This window comes from Eubalaena glacialis, chromosome 1 (genome assembly GCF_028564815.1).
Source record: "Eubalaena glacialis isolate mEubGla1 chromosome 1, mEubGla1.1.hap2.+ XY, whole genome shotgun sequence".
NCBI lineage: Eukaryota > Metazoa > Chordata > Mammalia > Artiodactyla > Balaenidae > Eubalaena > Eubalaena glacialis.
In genome coordinates this window covers 66,103,902-66,127,374 of record NC_083716.1, presented here as the reverse complement: position 1 = coordinate 66,127,374, position 23,473 = coordinate 66,103,902, and the positions used below count along the sequence as shown (strand labels likewise).

General features: G+C 37.6%; 1 protein-coding gene and 1 non-coding gene across 6 annotated transcripts in view; both read right to left on the bottom strand.

The window, feature by feature from the left end:
• Positions 1 to 23,473, bottom strand: part of RUFY2 (RUN and FYVE domain containing 2) — a 48,295-nt gene that overhangs the window by 4,249 nt on the left and 20,573 nt on the right. For 2 of the 5 annotated variants that reach the window (XM_061197687.1, XM_061197671.1), the window contains exons 12-16: positions 21,609 to 21,706; positions 19,060 to 19,179; positions 11,054 to 11,183; positions 10,651 to 10,745; positions 2,300 to 2,348 (exon numbers count right to left, since the gene is read on the bottom strand). In XM_061197687.1, the coding sequence (XP_061053670.1) occupies positions 2,300 to 2,348; positions 10,651 to 10,745; positions 11,054 to 11,183; positions 19,060 to 19,179; positions 21,609 to 21,706 (492 nt within the window). Of the gene's footprint in view, positions 1 to 2,299; positions 2,349 to 9,847; positions 9,935 to 10,218; positions 10,382 to 10,650; positions 10,746 to 11,053; positions 11,184 to 19,059; positions 19,223 to 21,608; positions 21,707 to 23,473 lie in introns of those variants that run through there. The other 3 variants (XR_009701749.1, XR_009701748.1, XM_061197696.1) reach the window with 3 other exon arrangements.
• Positions 6,398 to 6,526, bottom strand: LOC133079313 (small nucleolar RNA SNORA19). The gene has a single exon (XR_009698153.1). It is a non-coding gene; the product is annotated as a small nucleolar RNA SNORA19 (small nucleolar RNA).

The following is a 23,473-nucleotide window of genomic DNA, read 5'->3' as shown; positions in this document are numbered from 1 at the left end:
CTCTGGAGCCCGCGAGCCGCAACTACTGAGGCCACGTGCTGCAACTACTGAAGCTCGTGTGCCTGGAGCCCGTGCTCCGCAACGAGAGAGGCCGCTGCAGGGAGAGGCCCGCGCACTGCAATGGGGAGTGGCCCTCGCTCGCCGCGACCGGAGGGAGCCTGTGTGCAGCAACGAAGACCCAACGCAGCCATAAATTAATTAATTAATTAATTTAAAAAAAAACAACGGAAATCTGGATAATATTTTGTTAAAGCTAGACATGAATGATAAAACTATAAGAAAAACAACATAATGATTAACGAAAAATAGAGGACTGTTACTATAAGGAGGGGAATGCAATCAGGGAGCACACATGTTGTATTATAAGCTAAAACAGAGTACGCCAGTGTTTTTAAGTTATACTATATGTGTCCTCTTTTGCATATATGATATATATTTAACAGAGAAAAAATTTTACAGAGTTTAAAAAATGACAGTTGGGCAGACATCCCTACGTATCTCCTAAAAAAAGTGTGAAAGCAGAATAAAGGCATACAGATTCATAAAATCTTTATCTTCATTCACCATTTGCTAGGAGGCTACTAAAGGAAGCATTGCCTAGTGGGGATTCCCTGGCAGTCCAGTGGTCAGGACTCCACGCTCTCACTGCAGAGGGCCAGGGTTCAATCCCTGGTCGGGGAACTAAAATCCCACAAGCCATGTGACATGGCCAAAAACAACCCAAAAACAGTTGAAAGAACGAATGGCAGCAAAGGGAAATGCCAGGACAAGAGTGACCAGACCAGGGACTTCCTTGGTGGCGCAGTGGTTAAGAATCTGTCTGCCAATTCAGGGGACACGGGTTCAATCCCTGGTCCGGGAAGATCCCACATGCCACGGAACAACTAAGCCCGTGCGCCACAACTACTGGAGCCTGCATGCCTAGAGCCCCTGCTCCACAACAAAAGAAGCCACCGCAATGAGAAGCCTGCGCACCGCAACAAAGAGTAGCCCCCACTAGCGGCAACTAGAGAAAGCCTGCGCGCAGCAACAAAGACCCAACGCAGCCAAAAATAAATAAATAAATAAATTTATTTAAAAAAAAAAAGAAAAGAAAAAGGGTGACCAGACCAGACAGGAGCAGTAAAGCAGAGACTCCAGGAGGGATGACTCCGACAGAAAAAGAAAACTAACCAGTTACCCGATTCATTTTACCATGTGAAAACCTTTTATCAAGAAGCACTTTACAGAATTGTTTGAAAGTATAAGAAAAGTCTGATGCTCAAATACAACAAAACTTAAAGGGGCAGGTAGGGGGAGAGTAAATATTAACTCCAGAGGAAATAAAAAGTAGTTCAAGAAAGAAAATATAATTGCAATATACTACCTGGCCCAGCAAGGAACAATATTTAAATAGTCATAATAAAGAATACACAGTAAATAAATGTCACAAAAACTTTTACTTAATTATACTGGGAGGGCAGTGAAGAGAAGACAGACCAGGGTGAGAGTGAACAAAACTCCTCATCCACCATGCTGATGAGGCAATAGATAGGTCTGAATAGTACTTAAGAAATAGGGGAATAAATACCAGAAGAAACAACTAAAGGAATTAAAAGTAACCCCCTTCTGGTGGCAGGAGCTGGGGTGGATAAGGGACAAGAGGGTGAAAACAAGAGACTGCTTCCATTTTTTTTTTTGAAGTCTTCCTAGTACAATTTGACTTTTTAAATTACTTTCATGTAACACTTTGATAAACCAAATGGGTAGCTTGTGTAGTAGGAAGCCATCTGTCACTGAAGTACTCACACAGGGACTGTATTTTCTCCTGTGTTGTAAAGAGATTCTTGCATCCAGATACATTCAGAACCATATACTAATAAATTGTACCAAATCACTTTCACATACATTAACCTACTCAATATTCAAAGCAACCCTATGCAAAATCATAAGCCAATTTCAGAAGAGAAAACTGAGACTCCATGGGGATATGTGACTTGATGAAGGTCAAAAACTAGTAAGTAATAGACTAGCACAGGAATTTAAGGATTATCAAATTCAAAGGCAATTTCACTCTATCATGCCACACTTTGTAGGAAAGTGGACAAAATTATTTCCAAGGTCATTTCCAACATGAGGAATTTTAATAATGTGTTCTAGAGGTATAGGGAAGAGATGGACCCCATCATACAAGCTCCCCGTTCACTGCTTCTGCCTCTATATATCCCAGGATTCAATAATAGTACACAGGGCCTTACCTTTATTGGAGACTTTCACATATATCCATACCTTCCTACTTGAGGAAAATACTTACACTCACCTGCAATGCTTTGTTGGCTTCTTTTATATCTTCTATTTTAAGTTTTGATCTAAAAAGATTATAAATAGGTCCAAATTTCAGTACACATTTAAAAATATAGAACATCTAGTAATTCATTAGAAAGGTATTGAATTTTCATAGGATATAAAATGGTATATACTATATTATTCTAATGATCTTCTTTGGCTAGTAGGATTATATTTAATATTTTCCTATATTTCCAAAATGCCCTAAAGCAAAAATAGTTTTGAGATTTAAAATTTGCTTTTTTAAAGAAAGAATATTGGGCTTCCCTGGTGGTGTGGTGGTTAAGAATCTGCCTGCCAATGCAGGGGACACGGGTTCGAGCCCTGGTCCGGGAAGATCCCACATGCCACGGAGCAACTAAGCCCGTGAGCCACAACTACTGAGCCTGCGCACCTAGAGCCTGTGCTCCGCAACAAGAGAAGCCACCGCAACGAGAAGCCCGGGCACCGCAACAAAGAGTAGCCCCCGCTCGCCGCAACTAGAGAAAGCCTGCGCACAGCAACGAAGACCCAACGCAGCCAAAAATAAATAAATAAATTTATAAATTAAAAAAAAAAAGAAAGAATATTGGTGTTTTCATGTGGTTATGACTACTAATGACAGCTATCATTTATTGTAGGCTTATGATGTACCAGACACTATGCTATAAACTTTGCATGCATAATGTCATTTAGTCTTCAAAAACACTTATAAAGATGAAAAAAGTGAGGCCTGCTGAAGTTCAGGTGGTAACTGGGGAAGCCAGAATTCAAACCCTGGTCCTCTGAGACCCCAAAGCTGACAGGTTAACCATTATGAACACTATTTCTCTAGCAGATGCAAAAGAGTGGTCAGTGAGAGTGGAAATATTAAGGAAGATATAATTGTGATAGTTTTTCACCTTTTGAAAATACACGTTAACATACAGACTATAAGTAACAATATTTAATTATCTGTGATCCCACTACCCAGAGATGATAATCTCTAAATATCAATGAGTATGTGTATTTCAAATGGAAAAATTATTTACACAGTTTCCCACATGACTTAACAATATATCCTGAAAGGATTAGAGCTACTGACTTGTTATTAACTATCTGCCACATCATTATATTAAATGGTTACATGGTATACCATGAAAAAGAATATGAAGTATGTAGTTTATATAATTATCCAGTGCTGAACTTTCAACCTGTTTCAAATTTTTTTGCCACAAAATTGTTCATTAAAGTTGAAATGACCAAAACATTTGTATTATTTTTCTTAGGATAACAACTTAGAAATGAAATTACTGGATCAAAAGGTACATAAAATACTAAAGTCTCTGCTACTGAAGCAGAACATTAGGAAACTTGCTTTGCCCTACAAATGCTCTTTGTTCCAAGACATAGAAACAAAGTGTTAGTCTTTTATCTGGCGCATAATGACTCTTACAGTGGGAATAATCAATGTAAAATTACACAGTGTAAAAATATTAACAGAGTAATCAGATTTTCTTGCCTGAATTCACATCTACAAAATGTATCCAAGGAAAATTGATGCTGGTGGGAATTTCGGCCAAAACAGTAACTGCTATATAGAAAAACTGAGTAAGGAATAAAAGAGCTTACTTAATGGCATTCACTACAGAAATACTTTCTATATGAAAATTTACTGGTGTTGATATATTTCTGGTTAAAATGCCTCTATTCACAAATATGGACTCTAAAAAGCTTGCCCCCTTCTGATGCGAATTGCCAAAGTAACTAAAGAAAAAGAGTATCAGTTACAGTTCCAAAAAACACAATGTACAAGAACACCTTTTCCTTGTCCTAGACAAGGAACAGATGTCTATATTATTCATTTTAATTAAATTCTATTCAGAAATATGTATTTAAGTTTGTGAAAATATTTGACCACAGCATGAAAACAGCATAGAGAAGGGTCAAAATAAAACATGAGAATGTAATAAATGTGATACAATTATGACACTATAGGAAAACATCCATAAATTATACAAGCCTCTGATAATCCTGAAACCCCTCCTTTGAGGAAAAAAAATCTGTAACTCTCTTTACATGGAAAGAATAGCATTTACAGAATACTACATTTGGAAGAGTCCTGGTAATTTCCTTTTTAAACTAAAAGTTTTTCTCCTTGGAATTTAAGCCTCAATGAGGATAAGGGAAAAGCTGGTTTTCCTCCTTCAGGTATTCTAAACTGTCAGTCATTATGACACAGATTAGTCTAGATTTTCTTACTTGAATATTTCATCCTAATATTTCATATGTTCCATGTTTTCTTCAAATATGAATAGTTCAAGTTTATTTCATTTCTTTAATCCTCAAATTAGATAGTCTATCTACTACAATTATAACTTATTCAGAATAATAATTAACATTTAAAGCCTTTTAAGGGACTTCCCTGGTGGCGCAGTGGTTAAGAATCCGCCTGCCAATTCTTGGGACATGGGTTCAAGACCTGGTCCGGGGAGATCCCACATGCCACGGAGCAACTAAGCCCGTGAGCCACAACTACTGAGCCTGCGCTCTAGAGCCTGCGCGCCGCAACTACTGAAGCCCGTGCGCCTAGAGCCCGTGCTCCACAACAACAGAAGCCACTGCAATGAGAAGCCCACGCACGGCAATGAAGAGTAGACCCCGCTCGACGCAACTAGAGAAAGCCCGTGCAGAGCAACGAAGACCCAACGGAACCAAAAAAAAAAAAAAGTGCTCTTATAAAAAAATAAAATAAAAAAATAAAGCCTTTTAAAATCTACCAAAATTTCTCTTTATAAGAATCCTTCAAGGGGCTTCCCTGGTGGCGCAGTGGTTGAGAATCTGCCTGCCAATGCAGGGGACACGGGTTCGAGCCCTGGTCTGGGAAGATCCCACATGCCGCGGAGCAACTAGGCCCGTGAGCCACAATTACTGAGCCTGCGCGTCTGGAGCCTGTGCTCCGCAACAAGAGAGGCCGCGATAGTGAGAGGCCTGCGCACCGCGATGAAGAGTGGCCCCCACTTGCCACAACCAGAGAAAGCCCTCGCACAGAAACGAAGACCCAGCACAGCCAAAAATAAATAAATAAATAAATAATTAAAAAAAAAAAAAAGAATCCTTCAATAAGAAACCAATTAAGAGTAAATATTTATTAAAAGTATTTTTCTAATTAAAATTAATCATTTACATTTAAAATTGCTGGTTCAGAAAGTAAGCACGGGAAAGTAACTTTCAGATCCATCCTGCTCATCTTACAGACACGAAAACTGATATTCTGCTTGCGATGAGGAAAGGCACTGTGCTAGGTGCCTTCCCATACTTATTCTGTTAATCAGAAAAAGAACCCTACACGGATTTTATAACTCTCCAATTTACAAATGGAGAAATGGGCCTAAAGCGGTTAAATAAACAGCCCTAAGTCACACAGCTGATAAACCGTAGGAGGGATACTTTATCCTGTGAGTGATATTAATGAATACTAATTTTTAAATTTAGTCACAGATTTTTAAAAAATATTTGTTTTATTTATTCATTTTATTTATTTCGTTGTGCCAGGTCTTGGTTGCAGCACATGTGCTCCTTAGTTGTGGCCAGCAGGCTCCTTAGTTGTGGCATGCGAAATCTCAGTTGTGGCATGCAGGTGGGATCTAGTTCCCTGACCAGGGATCGAACCTGAGCTCCCTGCATTGGGAGTGCTGAGTCTTAACCACTGCACCACCATGGAAGTTCCTAGTCATTGCTTGAAAATGCAGATCTTGAATGGTAAGCTTAAAAACTATTTTCTGAAATATTAGTTTTCCCTTTTAACAAAATTAAATGTTTCATATTATTCTGTATGACCTTCCCCCTCCCAACCCCATTTTCTTTAAAAAAAATTTTTTTTTTGACTGCACCGTGTGGCACGCAGGATCTTATTTCCCTGACCAGGGATGGAACCCGTGCCCACAGCAGTGAAAACGTGGAGTCCTAACCACTGGACCACCAGGAAATTCCAACCCCATTTTAAATAACACCCAAATGGTCTACATAAAGCCAATTCTGGTAAATTAGGAGCAAAGGTTGAAGTATTGGTTCAAACTCTGTCCCTCATCATCAACAAATTTTTCTTTTTTATTCTTGTCTGAAGCTGACTCACAGCAATGGCTAAATTAGTCATGCTGCTAATTTACCTCCAAAGGTTTATTTAGCACCTCAGAAATATCTTTTCTCTTGACATAAAGAAAAAAGACAATGAAATGTGCACACAACAAATTTTTAAAGAGATCATCAGGGACTTCCCTGGGAGTGGTCCAGTGGTTAAGACTCTGCGCTTCCACTTCAGGGGGTGCGGGATCGATCCCTGGTCAGGGAACTAAGATCCCACATGCGGCCGTGTGGCAAAAAAATTAAAGAGAACATCATTCTGTGTATTAGGGAAGAATTTGTTTTTACTTAATTTCAACCTGATAACAGTCATAGGAGTAGGAGGATAAAGAGGAAGGCCAAAAGTGTTTCAGCAGATAAGCAGGTACAAATACTCTTAGGGGCCAATGGTCTCTTCTCCAGCCCTGATTAAATTCTTATCACAACAGAAGAGAACCAGAGTTGAGGAAGGATAAAATATGTTCTGACTCAAAAGTGGCCCTATCCGTGTCTTAGAGACTATGGTTTCAGAAACAGTAAAGGAAAGCTAATAAATCTGGAACATAAAAATTCAAACATCAGCAAGGAAAAAACATACATATCAAAAATGAAACTAGGGCTTCCCTGATGGCACAGTGGTTAAGAATCTGCCTGCCAATGCAGGGGACACGGGTTTGAGCCCTGGTCCGGGAAGATCCCACATGCCGTGGAGCAACTAAGCCCATGCGCCACAACTACTGAGCCTGCACTCTAGAGCCCGCAAACCACAACTACTGAAGCCCACGCACCTAGAGCCCGTGCTCCGCAACAAGAGAAGCCACCACAATGAGAAGCCCGCGCACCACAACGATGAGTAACCCCCGCTCGCTGCAACTAGAGAAAGCCCGCACGCAGCAACGAAGACCCAACGCAGCCAAAAAATAAATAAATTAATTTAAAAATATATATATATAAAAATGAAGCTAAAAGACAACAGACAAACTGGGGAAAAAAGATGTACACTTGTACAACAAATAATTTACAAAGACCCCATAAGAAAAAGATGAGCAATCAACCAAAAACAAAAAATGTGCAAAGGATACAAACAGGCACTTTACAGAAAATAAAATACAAATACAAATGGAACACAAATTTAGATGCTTAACCCTGTTCATAGTTAAAGAAATACAAATCAAAACACTTAAGATTTTCACCTGTCAGACTGGCAAAAACAGGCACTCTCTCCTACTACTGGAGGGGGTCTAACATCAGAGACGGTAGGTAATCTGGCACTAACAAAATCTTTTTTAATTAATTAATTAATTTATTTTTTAAAAATAAATAAATTAATTAATTTATTTATTTATTTATGGCTGCATTGGGTCTTTGTTGCTGTGCGCGGCTTTCTCTAGTTGCGGTGCGCGGGCTTCTCATTGCGGTGGCTTCTCTTGTTGTGGAGCACAGGCTCTAGGCGCGCGGGCTTCAGTAGCTGTGGCTCATGGGCTCTAGAGCGCAGGCTCAGTAGTTGTGGCACACAGGCTTAGTTGCTCCATGGCATGTGGGATCTTCCAGGACCAGGGCTTGAACCCGTGTCTCCTGCATTGGCAGGCGGATTCTTAACCACTGCGCCATCAGGGAAGCCCCTTTTTTAATTTATATTTATGTTTTTATTATGTAAGTCTCAGGTATATAGCATTATATTTCAAAACCTGTACACACTCCAGAGTGATCACCACCAAAAGTCTAGTTACCATCCATCGCTATAATCAAAAAATCTAAATTCTTTTGGCCAGCAATCACCTCTAGGAACTTACTCTTCAGATATACACATTAAAGTGTATCAAGGGACTTCCCTGGTGGTCCAGTGGTTAAGAATCCGCCTTCCAATGCAGGGGACATGGGTTCAATCCCTGGTCGGGGAACTAAGATCCCACGTGCTGTGGGGCAACTAAGCCCTCACGACGCAACTACTGAGCACGTGGGCCACAACTAGAGAGCCCACATGCTGCAACTATAGAGCCCACACGGTCTGAAGCCTGCACGCCACAACTAGAGAGCCCGTGCACTGCAACTACTGAGACCATGTGCCACAACTAGAGAGAAGCCCGCATGCTGCAATGAGGAGCCCGTGCACCACAGCAGAGTATCCCGCATGCCACAACGAAGATCCCGCCTGCCGCAACTAAGACCCAACACAGCCAAAAATAAAATAAATAAATAAATATTTTAAAAAAGAAAGTATATCAAGATATGTCAACACACACGTACAAGGACACAGAAGCATGTTATAAAAGAAAAAAATTATAAACAATGTCAATTAAAGCACATTCATCCTATGGAATATCTTTATGTAATGATATGAAAAAACCTCTAACTCATTCTTTTTTTTTAACTCATATTCTTAAGTAAAAAAGAAACAAAAAACAAACAAAAAAAACCTACCACACACACACACACACACACACACAAACCAGCAAACTTCAAAAGAACATGCATACAGTGCAGTTACACAGGGATTAGGTATGCAGTCAGTATACAAGGGAAAAATTTAGTAGTCAAAAAAACCCTTGAAAATTACTGCTCAAAATAACATTGAGCAGTAATTTTCATGCAAACTATAATTTGAGAATCAATGAACCAGAATAAAGGAAAAAGGAAAACAACAAAATTCTGAATTCAGCTATCTGGACATCTAAATGATCATGCCTTTAACAGAACTATAAAGTCTCTAGTATTGAGTGGGAGATGGGTGAAAAGTAATACACATTCCTTGTTTTACTATTCTAACCTGTTTTAATATTAAACCTTTATGATCTTAAATAAATGTACATATATTTTTTGTTGTGGGGATTGTTCACTGTTGAGTCCCTAGCACTTAGAATAGTGCCTGGCACATAGTATTTGTCGGATGAATAAATGGAAAATGAGCACCTGGTCTGGCTCAAAATGATCAATGAATGGATGCCAGATTAGAATAAAAATCTTGCTTATTGAAATCACAATGCAAATTGTGCTTTGTAGAAACAAAAACATCTTTATCTTTTTGAGAGCTGGTATTCCCTATTGTGGTTTTAGGGAACTACTCTTTTTTTTTTTTTTTGGCTGCGCCTCACAGCATGCGGGATCTTAGTCCCCTGACCAGGGATCATACCCGCGTCCCCTGCATTGGAAGCACAGAGTCTTAACCACTGGACTACCAGGGAAGTCCCAGGGAACTACTCTTTACTATGCCCTTGGTAATTGTTCTCAAGACTTCCTAATGGAATCCCAACTTTAGCAATTAAGTCTCCATTCCAGTATGATTTCTATTCAGTTTAATGATTACAAAAGATATATATGACATATATATACAGCTAATCATATCCATATATATAATGAAATCCTCATATATAGATTTGTTCTGAGGTTAGCTAACTTTGGGGATTGATACTTGGGAGGAGGGAGGCAAATGTTTATTTTATACCTTTTGGTGCTCTTTGTCTTTTTTTGGCCGCGCTGCTCATGGCATGCGGGATCTTAGTTCCCTGACCAGGGATCGTACCCGCGTCCCCTGCATTGGAAGCACAGAGTCTTAACCACTGGACCGCCAGGGAAGTCCCCTTTTGGTGCTCTTTGAATTTTCTAACCATATAAAACATCAAAGGGAATACTAAATTAAACCCTCCAGCGTTTACCCTAGATAGTTGACAATATGTTCAATCAGGGCACAAAGATGAAGCTAATCCAAAACACAGACCATGTGGAACAAGGAGGAAAATGTGAGAAAGACAGAACGCCATTTCTCCTTCTTGTCTTCATAGAAACCCAGTAACACTTCATTGCGACAGAACTAACCACACTGTATGAAGTCAAGCCTCAACTCCAGACGGCATCAAACACCATTCACTTTTCACAATGCTGGCTCCTTCTCAGAACAGTCTGAAAAAGATCTCTCCAGATATTTCGAAAATTTGACTTTTGTTCTGAGAAAAATATATTAAATGAACTTCTGAATTCTCTGATTGGAAGAAATTAAACAAGAGTCTTAGATTTCATCTACTGGAAAATGTTTAGAGCTAACACTTACTATAATGAACATAACTTTAAAAAAAAATCTCTCCAATCCACACCCTTATTTGTTAATCTTTAAAGTTTTTGTTTGGCTTTGTTTTTAATAGTTCATATCTTTCTATTTTATATTTAAACTTTTCTGTCTACTTGGTTTGGCACACTCATAACTTAGTAAGAGTCAATGACTACTTAGTTGGAGGAAAAAAGAGAAATTACTCGCTAAGTTTGTTGCCAAGTTCTTGAAGAGCTTGCTCCTGTTCGTGATATATTTTTTTCAACTGGTGATTTTCATCCTGGAGGTGAAGGAACTCCTTCAAAACAATAAAAGACAGAAAATGCAATTTAAAAGAAACAAACTCCACACTGCATACATGCAATTAAAGGATAGGAATGTATCCTTCAGCTTTTCATAAAAAATAGCTGCTCTAAGAAAAACCAAAAAGCTGCTCTATCAACTATCAGCTATTTTCTATTCATTTAATCTCCTTACTGATATTTTTAAAGATGACCAGTATACTCTGTTTCCTTGGTATAAATGTAAATTATTATTTGATTCTCTTTTTAAATAACTTAACTGTCATCAAGATAGAATTTTTAAAGTTTTACCACCATTATTTACTTTTTTAAGACTAATGATTTGTTGGGTCTCATTTCTAAGATGAGATAAGGTGTCCTTCTCCTTTTGAAGATCTTCTTGCAAAGTTTGCCTCCATTCCTTCTCAATCTTCAGATCGGTTTCCAGTTGCACCCTTGAATGACAAATAATACAGAGAAGTTCAGTGTTATTTCTCACATGACGGTTGTATGCATTCTTCATTAACAGCATCTCTTTGGTTGATTACTTTCACCTTTGTAATGCAATTCTTCACGTAGTTTCTTTCACAAATATTTTTTAGAAAACAAGTTCAGTAGCACAGGGTTTTCAGATCTCAAAGTCTCAGTTAATTTGTCAATCACAAAAACCTCTTGCTAAATGACAATTTGTCATTTATTAACTCTGTATACATAAATGCTGTATAAGCATGGAAAATGGCTGGAAGGGCACACCATACTAGTAAGACTGGTTATATCTTAGAAATGGAACCATGTTCTGGGCCATGAGAAAATTTTTACCACAAACTAATGAAAAGTATTGCTCTGATATAAGGATTACAGCAACCACGAAATCAATTCAACATCAGAAACAGAAAAATCAGCCCTGGTGCCAAGTGCCACTTTGCAGATTACTGTTGGAAGCTGACCCATTACAGTACAGAGCTAAGACCAGGGAGACACTAGAGGAAAATCCACACTGCCTGAAAATGCCAGCTCACATTTGAAAGCTCTATTTCATCATTCAAACAACAGGTGCTAGCTGGAAAAACAAAAGTAGTCAACTTCTTACATTTTAGGAAACCCCCCCCAAAATAATTCCAATAATTATTGCTCATAAGTAGTTGTAACAGGTGAGGTATATACTAATAATGCAATAGTTCCTAATACTATACATTTTTAATTATAATGTTATGTCATAATATTGAGAATATCACCATATTACATTATATTAATTTTTTGTTAATATAATTACTTTTGTTTCCTCATAAAGTTAGCATTTCCATCTACAGCCAAATTATTTTCAGTGAAGCAATTTTAGATTTTATAATTAAGGTTGAAGAGACAAGATACCTCAAAATGGAATTTACAAATTGTTGATAAATACCATTTCACCACAAATTTAAAAGGGATACAGAGGGACAGGTATATGCTACTAACACTGAAGTAAGCAAAGTACAGAGTGAGTGCATTGTTGAGTGGCTGCATCATCCAGAATCAGAAAAAACTGAGTGAAAAAGCAAAGGAAAAATTTTGTTTTTAAGTTATTTTAAATATATTGTCAAAACACATGTTGACCACCAAGGGCAGAAACCATAAAGGGAAAAAAAAGGGAAAAGAGAACTATATAAAAATGTAAAACGCCTAAATGAAAAAAACCACTATGAACAAAGTTTAAAAATAAACTATAGGGCTTCCCTGGTGGCACAGTGGTTAAGAATCCGCCTGCCAATACAAGGGACACGGGTTCAAGCCCTGGTCCGGGAAGATCCCACATGCTGCGGAGCAACTAAGCCCGTGCGCCACAACTACTGAGCCTGTGCTCTAGAGCCCGCGAGCCACAACTACTGAAGCCTGCGTGCCTAGAGCCCGTGCTCCACAACAAGAGAAGCCACCGCAATGAGAAGCCCGCACACCGCAAAGAGGAGTAGCCCCCACTAGCCACAACTAGAGAAGGCCCGTGAGCAGCAACTAAGACCCAACGCAGCCAAAAATAAATTAATTAATTTTTTTAAAACACACACAAATAAACTTAGAAAACATTTTCACTGTATGTGAAAAACCCACAGTAAACACATAAAGAGCTCTTATATAAATAAATATTAAGAAACTGAACACCACAGAGGAAAAACTAGAGGCTATGAACTGGCAATTCACAAAATAAAGAAATACAAAAGGCTATTATTAGTAATCAAAGATATGCAAACTCAAACAATAAAGCACAATTTTTCAGGCTAAATGATTCCTTTAGGTTAACTGAGATACGATACTGTAGACCTACAGTAACTGATATGATACAATGTCCATAATGTAGTAAATACAATAAACAAGATACTAAAGAGCATGTAGCATGATCCTCTTTCTATTGATAAAAAGAAAAAAATATCTATGCATACCCAAAAAGAATGTTCATCAAAATGTTAGAAAAAGGTATATCCAGGGAATTCCCTGGCGGTCCAGTGGTTAGGACACCGCGCTTCCACTGCAGGGGGCTTGGGTTTGATCCCTGGTTGGGGAACCAAGGTTCCCTCATGCCACGAGCGCAGCCAAAAAAAAAAAGGTATATCCCATTTTTATTTTATGCACTTTTTTCCATATTTTCTTACATTTGGTCAACAGGATGTAATGTTTTCATAATCAGAAACCAAAAAAAGTTATTTCCATTTTAGGTGAAAAAATGGAATTTGTTTTTCTTGGACAAAGTCCCAATTGCCTATTTCTACAGACACAGTTCCAATTTTTCTGAGACATCAGGGATCCCCTTGATCTCCAAATTGTTAACACGTTTATGCTCTACTAAAATGGCACCCAATGAGAAATGAAATTACTTTCACAGTTTCAGCAGGGACAAACATCTTCTCTCCACATCTGTACCCAAGACCTATTGAGTAGGTCCTACAAGGAAGGACCAGGTCCCTGGAGCATTATTTGGGTCATCCTTTGGGCAGGGATCAAATAGAGGCAACATTGTAGAATTAATATCAGACTTGTCTTACCTGCCCTTTTGTCAAACTCTAGAAAAGTGATTCAGTAACACAGAGTACTGAAGTTTAAAGATTGTATTCTATTGACTGGCAAAGTGTCCCAGTCTTGCTTTTCACATTTTTCCATTTCGCAGGGTACAGGGACTTAAACAACAAAACCCTTGGCACCATTAATAAACTTGATGACTTAAATATTCTTTGTGATTTCTGTTGCCAAGGGAGTCCTGAAAGTGCTTCTGTGAAAGCCTTTAAGAGAAAATGTTTGTTTGCCGAGTGGTGGGTTTTTTTGGGGGTGGGGGGGAGGGGGTGGGGGGCGTGTGTGAGTTTTAGTTTCACAATTTATAAATGATGTAAGTTTCCAACCAAGGTAATACTCCCTGGCCTAAAGCCTTATTCTATATACCAATTTCTCAAAATGTTATTTTTGTGGCAGATTTAAAAGGAACTTAATTCGGTTCTGAACAAAGTGGAGTAAACACATTTCTACCTATCCCTCCAACTAAGTACAGTTAAAATCCCTAGACATTATATATAAACAAACATAAGAATATTCTGAAAGGGGGAGAGAAGAAAGCAGACCAGCTAGGAATGCCAGGATTCAAGGAATAACATGGTGATGAGTTCCCTGAGGCTTCTTTTTGCCTTCTTTATAGCTCCAACTGTATGTTGAAGAAGCCCACAACCCACAAACAGCAATGGGCACAGACAAAAAAAGCCCCAAGAAAAGCCTACTCTCTCCTGTCAAAGAGCTAGGAAGAAGCAGCCTAGCGTGATAGAAACCTTTTCAACGATAAATGCCCTATTCCAAAAAAAAACACCAGAGGAAAAAACCATGCCCACCCCAACCACTGTCAGCAAAAGCCCAACAGGGAGCCTAGTTTCTACCCTCACCTGGCAATAATGAGGCATGCCTCCCAATTCCCACTATTGTAGTATCAGAGAAAGAGCCAAGTGCGGAGCCTGGACTTTTTTTACCACCACCCAGCAGTAATGAGGTATCTCTCCCCACCACCTCTACGGTATTAGTGGAAGTCACATGGAGAGCCTGGACCTTTATCCTTATGCATCAGTAACAAGGCATTTCTCACCCTCCCCACAGTGTCAGCAAACGCCAAGTGGGGAGCCTAGATTTCTACCCTGGCCTGGGGTTAGTGAGGTACCTCTCTCACTCCCCTCCAGGATGGTGTCAGCAGAGACCAAGAGGGAAGCACGGACTCCACTCCCACTTGATGGTAACAAGGCACCACTCTCCCTCTCCACAGTGTCAATGCAGACTGAGTGGAAAGCACAGATTTCAATCCCTGCCCACTAGTTAGGCACCCTTCTCCATTCCATCCAGGATGGTCCTGGGCTTCTACCCCCACTTGGTATGAAGAGTCAGTGTCCACGCTCCCCTGCTGGTGTGGTTTCAGTAGAGGACTGCTAAAACATAAGATTTAAGTAAGATGCAGTCTCATAACATAGTTCCCAAAATGTCCAGAATGCAATTGAAAAATACCTGTCATACCAAGACCCAGGAAAAATCAACAGATTCCAGCAGATTCCAAGTCAACAGATTCCAGGAAAAATCAACAGATGGCAACATGTCAGATAATTCAAGATGCTGGATTTAACTAACAAGAATTTTAAAGCAGCCATCATAAAAATGTTCCCATGACCAATTAAGAAAATGCTTGAGGAACCCTCCTACACTGTTGGTGGGTATGTAAATTGGTAACACCACTATGGAGAACAGTATGGAGGTTCCTTTAAAAACTAAAAATAGAGCTACCATACGATCCTGCAATCCCACTCCTGGGCATATACCTGCAGAAAACAGTAATCCGAAAAGATACATGCACCCCGATGTTCACTGTAGCACTATTTACAATAGCCAAGACATGGAAGCAACCTAAATGTCCATCGACAGATGACTAAATAAAGATGTGTTATATTTATACAATGGAATATCAGCCATAAAATGCCATTTACAGCAACACGGACGGACCTAGAGATTATCATACTAAGTGAAGTTAAGTCAGACAGAGAAAGAAAAATATCGTATGATATCACTTACATGTAGAATCTAAAAAAAAATGAGATAAATGAACTTATTTACAAAACAGAAATAGAGCCACAGACATAGAAAACAAACTTATGGTTACCGAAGGGGAAAGGGGGGAGTTTGGGATTAACATATACACACTACTATATATAAAATAGATAACCAACAGGTCCCACTGTCTAGCACAGGGAAGTATACTCAATATTTTGTAATAACCTATAAGGGAAAATAATCTGAAAAAATATATAGATGTATGTATAACTGAATCACTTTGCTGTACCCCTGAAACTAACACAACATTGTAAATCAACTATAGTTCAATTAAAACAACAAAACAAAAAACTCCCAAAATGTCATTTCTTCTACCTGGAAATTCCCTCTCCTGCCCAGATAGTGACATAGACTCCTGGGTATCATTTAAAATACAGTTTATATTTTACCTCCTCTGAAAAAAAAAGAATATGCTTGAAACAAATTAATGAATAGGAAGTTTTGAAAGGAAGAAAGGAAATTTTGGAAGGGAAGAAGAGTCAAACGGAAATCTTAGAACTGAAAAATAAAATAATCTCACTGAATGGTCTCAATAGGAGAATGAAGATGATGAGGAAAGAATGAATGAATTTCAAAACAGAACAACAGAGATTACCCGATCTGAACAACAGAAAGAAAACTGACCGAAAAAAAAAAAAAAAATAGTGTCAGGGTCCTGTAGGACTATTAAAAAAAAGATCTAACATTCATGATATCAGAGTCCCAGAAGGAGAGGAGAAAGCAGGTGGAACTGAAAAAAAAAATCTGAAGAAATAATGGCTGAAATTTTTCCAGATTTGGCAAAGATAAGCCTAATGATCCAAGAAGCTGACCAAAGGGAAAAAAGGATAAATCCAAAGAAAGACTCTTGAGGGTAACTAGAGGAACAATGATTCAAATGACAGTCTACCTTTCATCAGAAACTACGAAGACCAAAAGAAAGTGGCACAACACTTTTCAAATGCTAAAAGAAAAGAACTGTCAACTCAGAATTTTAAGGATATTCTGAAAATATCCTTCAGAAATAAAGGTGAAATCAAGACATTCTCAGATGAAAGAGAACTAAGGGAATTTGTTGCCAACAGACCTACCTTAGAAGAATGGCTAAATGAAGTTCTTCAGACACAAAGAAGGAAACTTGGAGCATCAGGAATGAAGAAAGAATAATAGAGAGTTTTCTAAATTATGTTTAATGGTTGAAGCACAAACTATATCATTGATGTGCTTCTCAATATTACACAGAGGAAATATTTAAGCAAATTATATTGCAAAAAAGAGAACGTAAAAAGACCTAAGTGGAGGTAAGGCTTCCACACTTCCCTCAATATAGTAAAATGTTGATACCAGTGGTGAAAAGTTGCAGATATATGATACAATGTCTAGAGTAACCACTTTTAAAAATCTATACAAAGAGATACACTAAAAAATACTACAGATAAATCAAAAGGGAATTCTAAATAATGTTCAAGTAACCCATGAGAAGACAGGAAAAATAGAATAGAGGAATGAAAATACACAAAACAGCAGATTTAAGCTCTAATATATCAACAATTACACTAAATGTAAATAGGCTAAATACATCCTTAAAAGAGAGATTGGCAGAATGGATAAAAAACATGCACTATAGGAAACTTACTTCAAATATAATGATACAGATTAAGCTGAAATTAAAAAGATAGAAAATGTAAACATTAATCTTCTGTTTACTACATGAAAACATTAATCAGAAGAAAGCAGGAGCGGCTATGTTAATATGAGATAAAATAGACTTCCGAGCAAATAAAACTACCAGAGACAAAAGGCACATTATATAATGATAAAAAGGTCAATACACCAAGAAGACACAGCAATCCTAAATGTGTAGGCACCAAACAACAGAACTCAGAATACAAGAAGCAAAAACTGATAGAACTAAAAGTAGAAATATACAAATCCACAATTATAGTTGGGATATTTCAACAAATCCTCTCTTGATAACTGATAGAACTACTAGACAAAAAATCATCAAGAATAGAAAAGAACTTAAAAACACCTCAATGGATTTAAAGGTAGCTTAGCAAGTTACACATCATACATGGTATGTGATCTTGTTAATGATCTGTTAAACATAATATTGGGTTGGCCAAAAAGTTCGTTTGGGTTTTCCTGGAACATCTTACGGAAAAACACGAATGAACTTTTTGGCCAAACCAATATATAACTCTTTATTTTCTATTGTTGTTTTGCTGTTTTCTTTAATAACAAAGTGGTACATATTTATTGGGGAAAAAAATACTGATGTTTATAAAGTAAAAAGTGAAATACCCCTGTCAATTTACCATCACTCCCTTGAGATAAGCATTTTCCAGAATCTGTATTCTTTAAACTCTTTTCTATGTATATGTAAATACACACATATACAGTTTTAATTTTATAAAAAATGGGATAGGGACTTCCCTGGTGGCCCAGTGGTTAAGAATCCACCTGCCATTGCAGGGGACATGGGTTCGAGCCCTGGTCCAGGAAGAGCCCACATGCCGCGGAGTAACTAAGCCCGTGCACCACAACTACTGAAGCCCACAGCCTAGAGCCCGTGCTCCGCAACAAGAGAAGCCACCGCAATGAGAAGCCCGCACACCGCCACGAAGAGTGTCCCCCGCTCACTGCAACTAGAGAAAGCCTGTGTGCAGCAACAAAGACCCAACACAGCCAAAAAAAAAAACAAATAATAAATAAAATAAATAAATTTAAAAAAAGAAAAAAAAAATGGGATAATACCTAGCATACTGTCTGCAACTTGCTTTTTTCAACTCAGTGACATATACTGACATCTTTCCTAGCTGGTAATATATAGATCTATCATATGAAGTACTAATAAAAATGTTCTCAGAAAATATCACTTTCTTTGATAACGTAAGTTCCTTTGAGTTACAAAGGCCTATTATACTCAGTATCTAGAAACATAATGGCCATCAGATTAATGCTGAACAACAGCAAAAAGAATAAAACTCTCCTTGAGCAAGAAGATAGCAAGACAGTTGAAAGTACTCTATAAACAATAAAGGGAGCAAAAACATAAGTTTTATCACAATTATGCTTTCTAGTTTTCTTTTTTTTCTTTTTTCTTTTTTTTTTTTTGGAAGGAGAACTCCACAACCTAGCCAGCATCGTTAAATAAATAAAAATATAGGTTGTCTACCATTATGTGCCAAAAAATGGGGGGGGGGAGAGGGGGAAATTATGTTAATACAGGTATTTATTTCCAAATATACTCACAGCTGTTTCTCCTTTTGGGAGATTTGTTTCTGCAGACCGTCGAATTTACTCTGGCATTCTTGTAGATATTTCTTGTCCTCATCTTCAGTGTCCATTTGCGCCTTCTCTGCTTGCTGCAATCTGGTGTAATTCAAATCAACTTTGGGTAAAACTGAGGCTAGAACTAGGGTGTAAAAGGGTGAAGAAGACAAATAAAAGAAAAATGGGGAAATAGAAACATTTCTAAATGAAAACAAAGTTTGGGGGAAAACTCACAAACTCAAACGTGAAAGAGCCACACAATGTCTAGAAATTGTTTTGTGATTTTTTTCAATATAACGCATAATATACCCAGAATACTATCTTCAAATGTGCTTTATTTCTTGTTCATAATTAACAATGCAAAGCAATATAGCCTTTACCACTTATGTAAAGCATAATGATTTAACTTTCAAAGTATAATATGTGTTACTGCCTTTTTACGAAACCATGAAAAGTATAGTACTTATGTCTACACTAGGTGAAGAAGCCACATTGTTATATATTATGCTAGGATGTGTATGCTAGGAATCAAGTGTGCTACAAGGCCAAGAGGAAAGACCTGCAATTACTTCAAATAACAGCCAAGTCCTCCCTATAGAATCTTTATACATTAACTAAATTATGCCAATGTTCTGTGAGTGTGTATATGTGTGTTTTAAGATTCAAAAGAATTTATTACTAGTTGGCAACATTCTCTAGAGATCATTTTTGTTCCTCATCACTGAATTTTTTAAAGTAGCTTAAAATGTGAATTTCTTTCTTTCTGCTTTTATTTGTAAGTCATTGCTTCTCCCTGTGCTTAGCTCCACTCCCTGCCTCCTATGGCCATCTAGGATTTCTTAGATTTAACGTCACTACTTTTATAAGAAAACATCTCCCAAGTATTCAAGGGACATTAAGTCCTTGCAGGGAATCAAAAGAGAAATTTCTATTCAACTAACCAAAAAAATTACCTCTTCTTTTCTTCCTTAAAACCATGCCAATGGGGCAACCCTCACACATTTCAAAAGTATAAAGGCCACTTCCAAAAAAAAGAGAGTAAGTGTAACATTCAAGTTATCTCTAAATCTAAATTTAAATTTAAAATATTAAGATGGAGAGATGGGAGACCCAAGCTTTTCTCTAAGGGTACAGAAATGAAAATAAAAGTCAGAGTGAGGTAGGCCTTGAAGTTGTGCTATCACAGAAGAGGGCTAAGGGGAACTGGAAAATCAAGGCGCTAAAGCATAAGATGATGGCCAATCTGAGTTATAAACTATTTTAAAACATAGTAAAAAATCAGTAAAGGAGCTAGTAGGCAAAGAGTGGGCCAATGGGGAAAAAAGTCTGTGCCAACACATTGTGAAACCAAAGATTAACTTATTATTAAACAATTTTTATATTTTCCATCAAAAAGTAGCTAAAAAGATAAAACTGCATTCGAAAATTCTGACCTTCAAAGGGTCAATACTCAAATAAGCCCTTGAGCACAAGGTATGAGGAATTTTTGGAAATCCAAGTGCACCCACTCTGCTTTATGGCAGTGTATTACCATAGCAGCTGATCAAGAAGTGTACAGGGTTCCTAATACCCTTTCAGAATACATAATAGCATAAATTCTTTTTCAATTTAATATATTATAAAATTGTTGGTTCTCTTTTAGTCTGTTTGAATACAAGTGGTTTTCAGAAAGATATATCTTTGACCAGCTTGTACTGGTCCTGAGTGTCACTGCTGGCACATTTCACCAATGACATTGCAATTGTTCTAGTTTGAGTTAACAAATCATTGTCACTTCATAATGGAATGAACAGAAATCAAAGACAGAAAAAGGTAATAAAGATGTCCAAAATGTAAAAATGGGGATAAAGAAAACAAAAAAGAAAAAAGAAGAAAGAGGATGTCAATAAAAGAATATTCATGTCAATAAAGCATTAATAGTTATGTTTTTCATAAGTAGATTCAAAGAAAGCAATGATAAGACATATGTTGACACCAACATGACAGGTCAATGGAAATACATTACACTTTCCAACAATAAAAGTGAAAAATGCCAATATAAAACAATTCAATTTAAACAAAATTATTTCCTGGGTTAGGTTGAGGGTCCTAGCTCAAAAAAACACAACTAAACTGCCAACTCAGAAAGCTTGATTTCACATAAAGAGATGGTGAATGACAAGGGATATGACAATCAATATGCATGGAAATCAATCAGGGATAATTCCACCATGGATTTTGTTCGTTTTTCACTTTTTCGAGGTTTTTGTTTGTGTATTTGTTTTATGTAATACATTGAACCAAATGAAACTGCCGATATTAGGCCTTTCTAAAAAATCTACAAAACGGCAAATTCAAATGAATCAGGCTAATATAAAGCAACTTGATTCCATGCAACAACCAAAACAAAAAAGGCAAAATTCTGCTGGGCTTTAAAAAAAATTCCTAATCTAAATTTTCCTAATGGTCTTTGTGGCAGGTGTCAGAGTTGAATAAAGAAAAGGGGGGTAAAGAAAGGAAAAAAGAAACTAAGACTGGAAATGCTGTACCTTTGTTCCAGCTGCCTCATGGCTGCAGTAATTTTATTGGTTTTTTCTTCTAGTCGGGCAATTATTTCATTTTTTTCTTTCAAATCAGCTTCAGAACCCTATTTAGAAAAACATAAAAGCTACAGTCGTTTTGATTTTTAAACCTGAATATCTATAAGCTTTGTATACCATTTTGCTACGGGATTGTTACTTTGAAATGAGCAGAGTTTATTTGTAGATTAAAATACTCCTAGATGCACCCCTATGTTCATAGCAGCACTACTCACAATAGCCAAGACATGGAAACAACCTAAATGTCCATCAACAGATGAATGGATAAGGAATATGTGGTACATATATACAATGGAATACTACTCAGCCATAAAAAAGAAAGAAAGAATGCCATTTGCAGCAACATGGCTGCAATCAGAGATTATCATACTAAGTGAAGTAAGTCAGAAAGAGAAAGACAAATACCATACGATATCTCTTATATGTGGAATCTAAAATATAGCACAAATGAAACTAACTACGAAACAGAAACAGACTCACATACAGAGAACAGACCTGTTGTTGCCGAGGAGGGAGGGGGAGTGGGGGAGGGACAGACTGGGAGTTTGGGGTTAGTAGATGCAACATATTACATATAGAATGGATAAACAACAAGGTCCTACTGTATAGCACAGGGAACTATGTTCAATATCCTGGGATAAACCATAACGGAAAAAAATATAAAAAAGAATGTATATGTGTGTATAACTGAGTCACTTTGCTATACAGCAGAAATTAACACAACATTGTAAATCAACTATACTCTAATGAAAAATAAATTAAAAATAAAATAAAATAAAATACTCCTAAATATAAAGCAGTACTACTACAACTAGTCTTCGTTTAAAATGTAATAAAGGGAAAATTCCCTGGTGGTCCAGTGGTTAAGACTCTGAGCTTTCACTGCCAAGGGCGCTGGTTCAATCCCTGGTCGGGAAACTAAGCTCCCACAAGCTGTGCAGCAAGGTCAAAAAAAAAAAAAAAGTAATAAAGGAAAAAAAACCCTCAGCCTTCAATATTTTCAGAAGATGACAGAATAAACTCATGTAAAATATGCTATTTTTTCAAATTAAATTGTAAAGGGCTTTTGGCAACAAGTTTACTTAACAGCAATGTCACTTTATTAGACAATTTGTAACAATTATAGTAAAGCATCTCAATCAAAATTAAATCTCTTAGGACTATACTGTGTAAAGAAGTTTACAAAAATGTCTTGCACATTTTGACTGAATTTTCCCAAAAGATTTACGCTTCATCTGTTAATCTGTCAGCATTAAGAAACAAACTCAGATAGGTAATTTTTTTGTTTGTTCTTTGACATTGCTACATTTCTTCAGCTTCCATTTAGGAAAAAAGTCACTGGTTTTTACTACCGACATGGCACAATTAAAATGGGCTCATCTCTTAAAAACCGAATCTTTCATACAAACATTCATTTTCAATTTATTTTTTATTTATCTTTATTTTTTTTTTTTTGTCTGCATCAGGTCTTAGTTGCGGCACATGGGATCTTTCGTTGTGGCACACGGGATCTTTTGTTGCGGCACACGGGATCTTTCGTTGCGGCACGCGGGATCTTTCGTTGCAGCGCGTGGGCTTCTCTCTAGTTGTGGGGTACAGGTTTTCTCTTCTCTAGTTGTGACGCGCAGGCTCCAGGGCGGATGGGCTCTGCAGTTTGCGGCAAACAGGCTCTTTAGTTGAGGTGCGTTAAGTCCAGTATTTGTGGCGCGCGGGCTTAGCTGCCCCACTGCATGTGGGAACCTAGTTCCCCAACCAGGGAGGGAACTGCATCTCCTGCATTGGAAGGGGGATTCTTTACCACTGGACCACCAGGT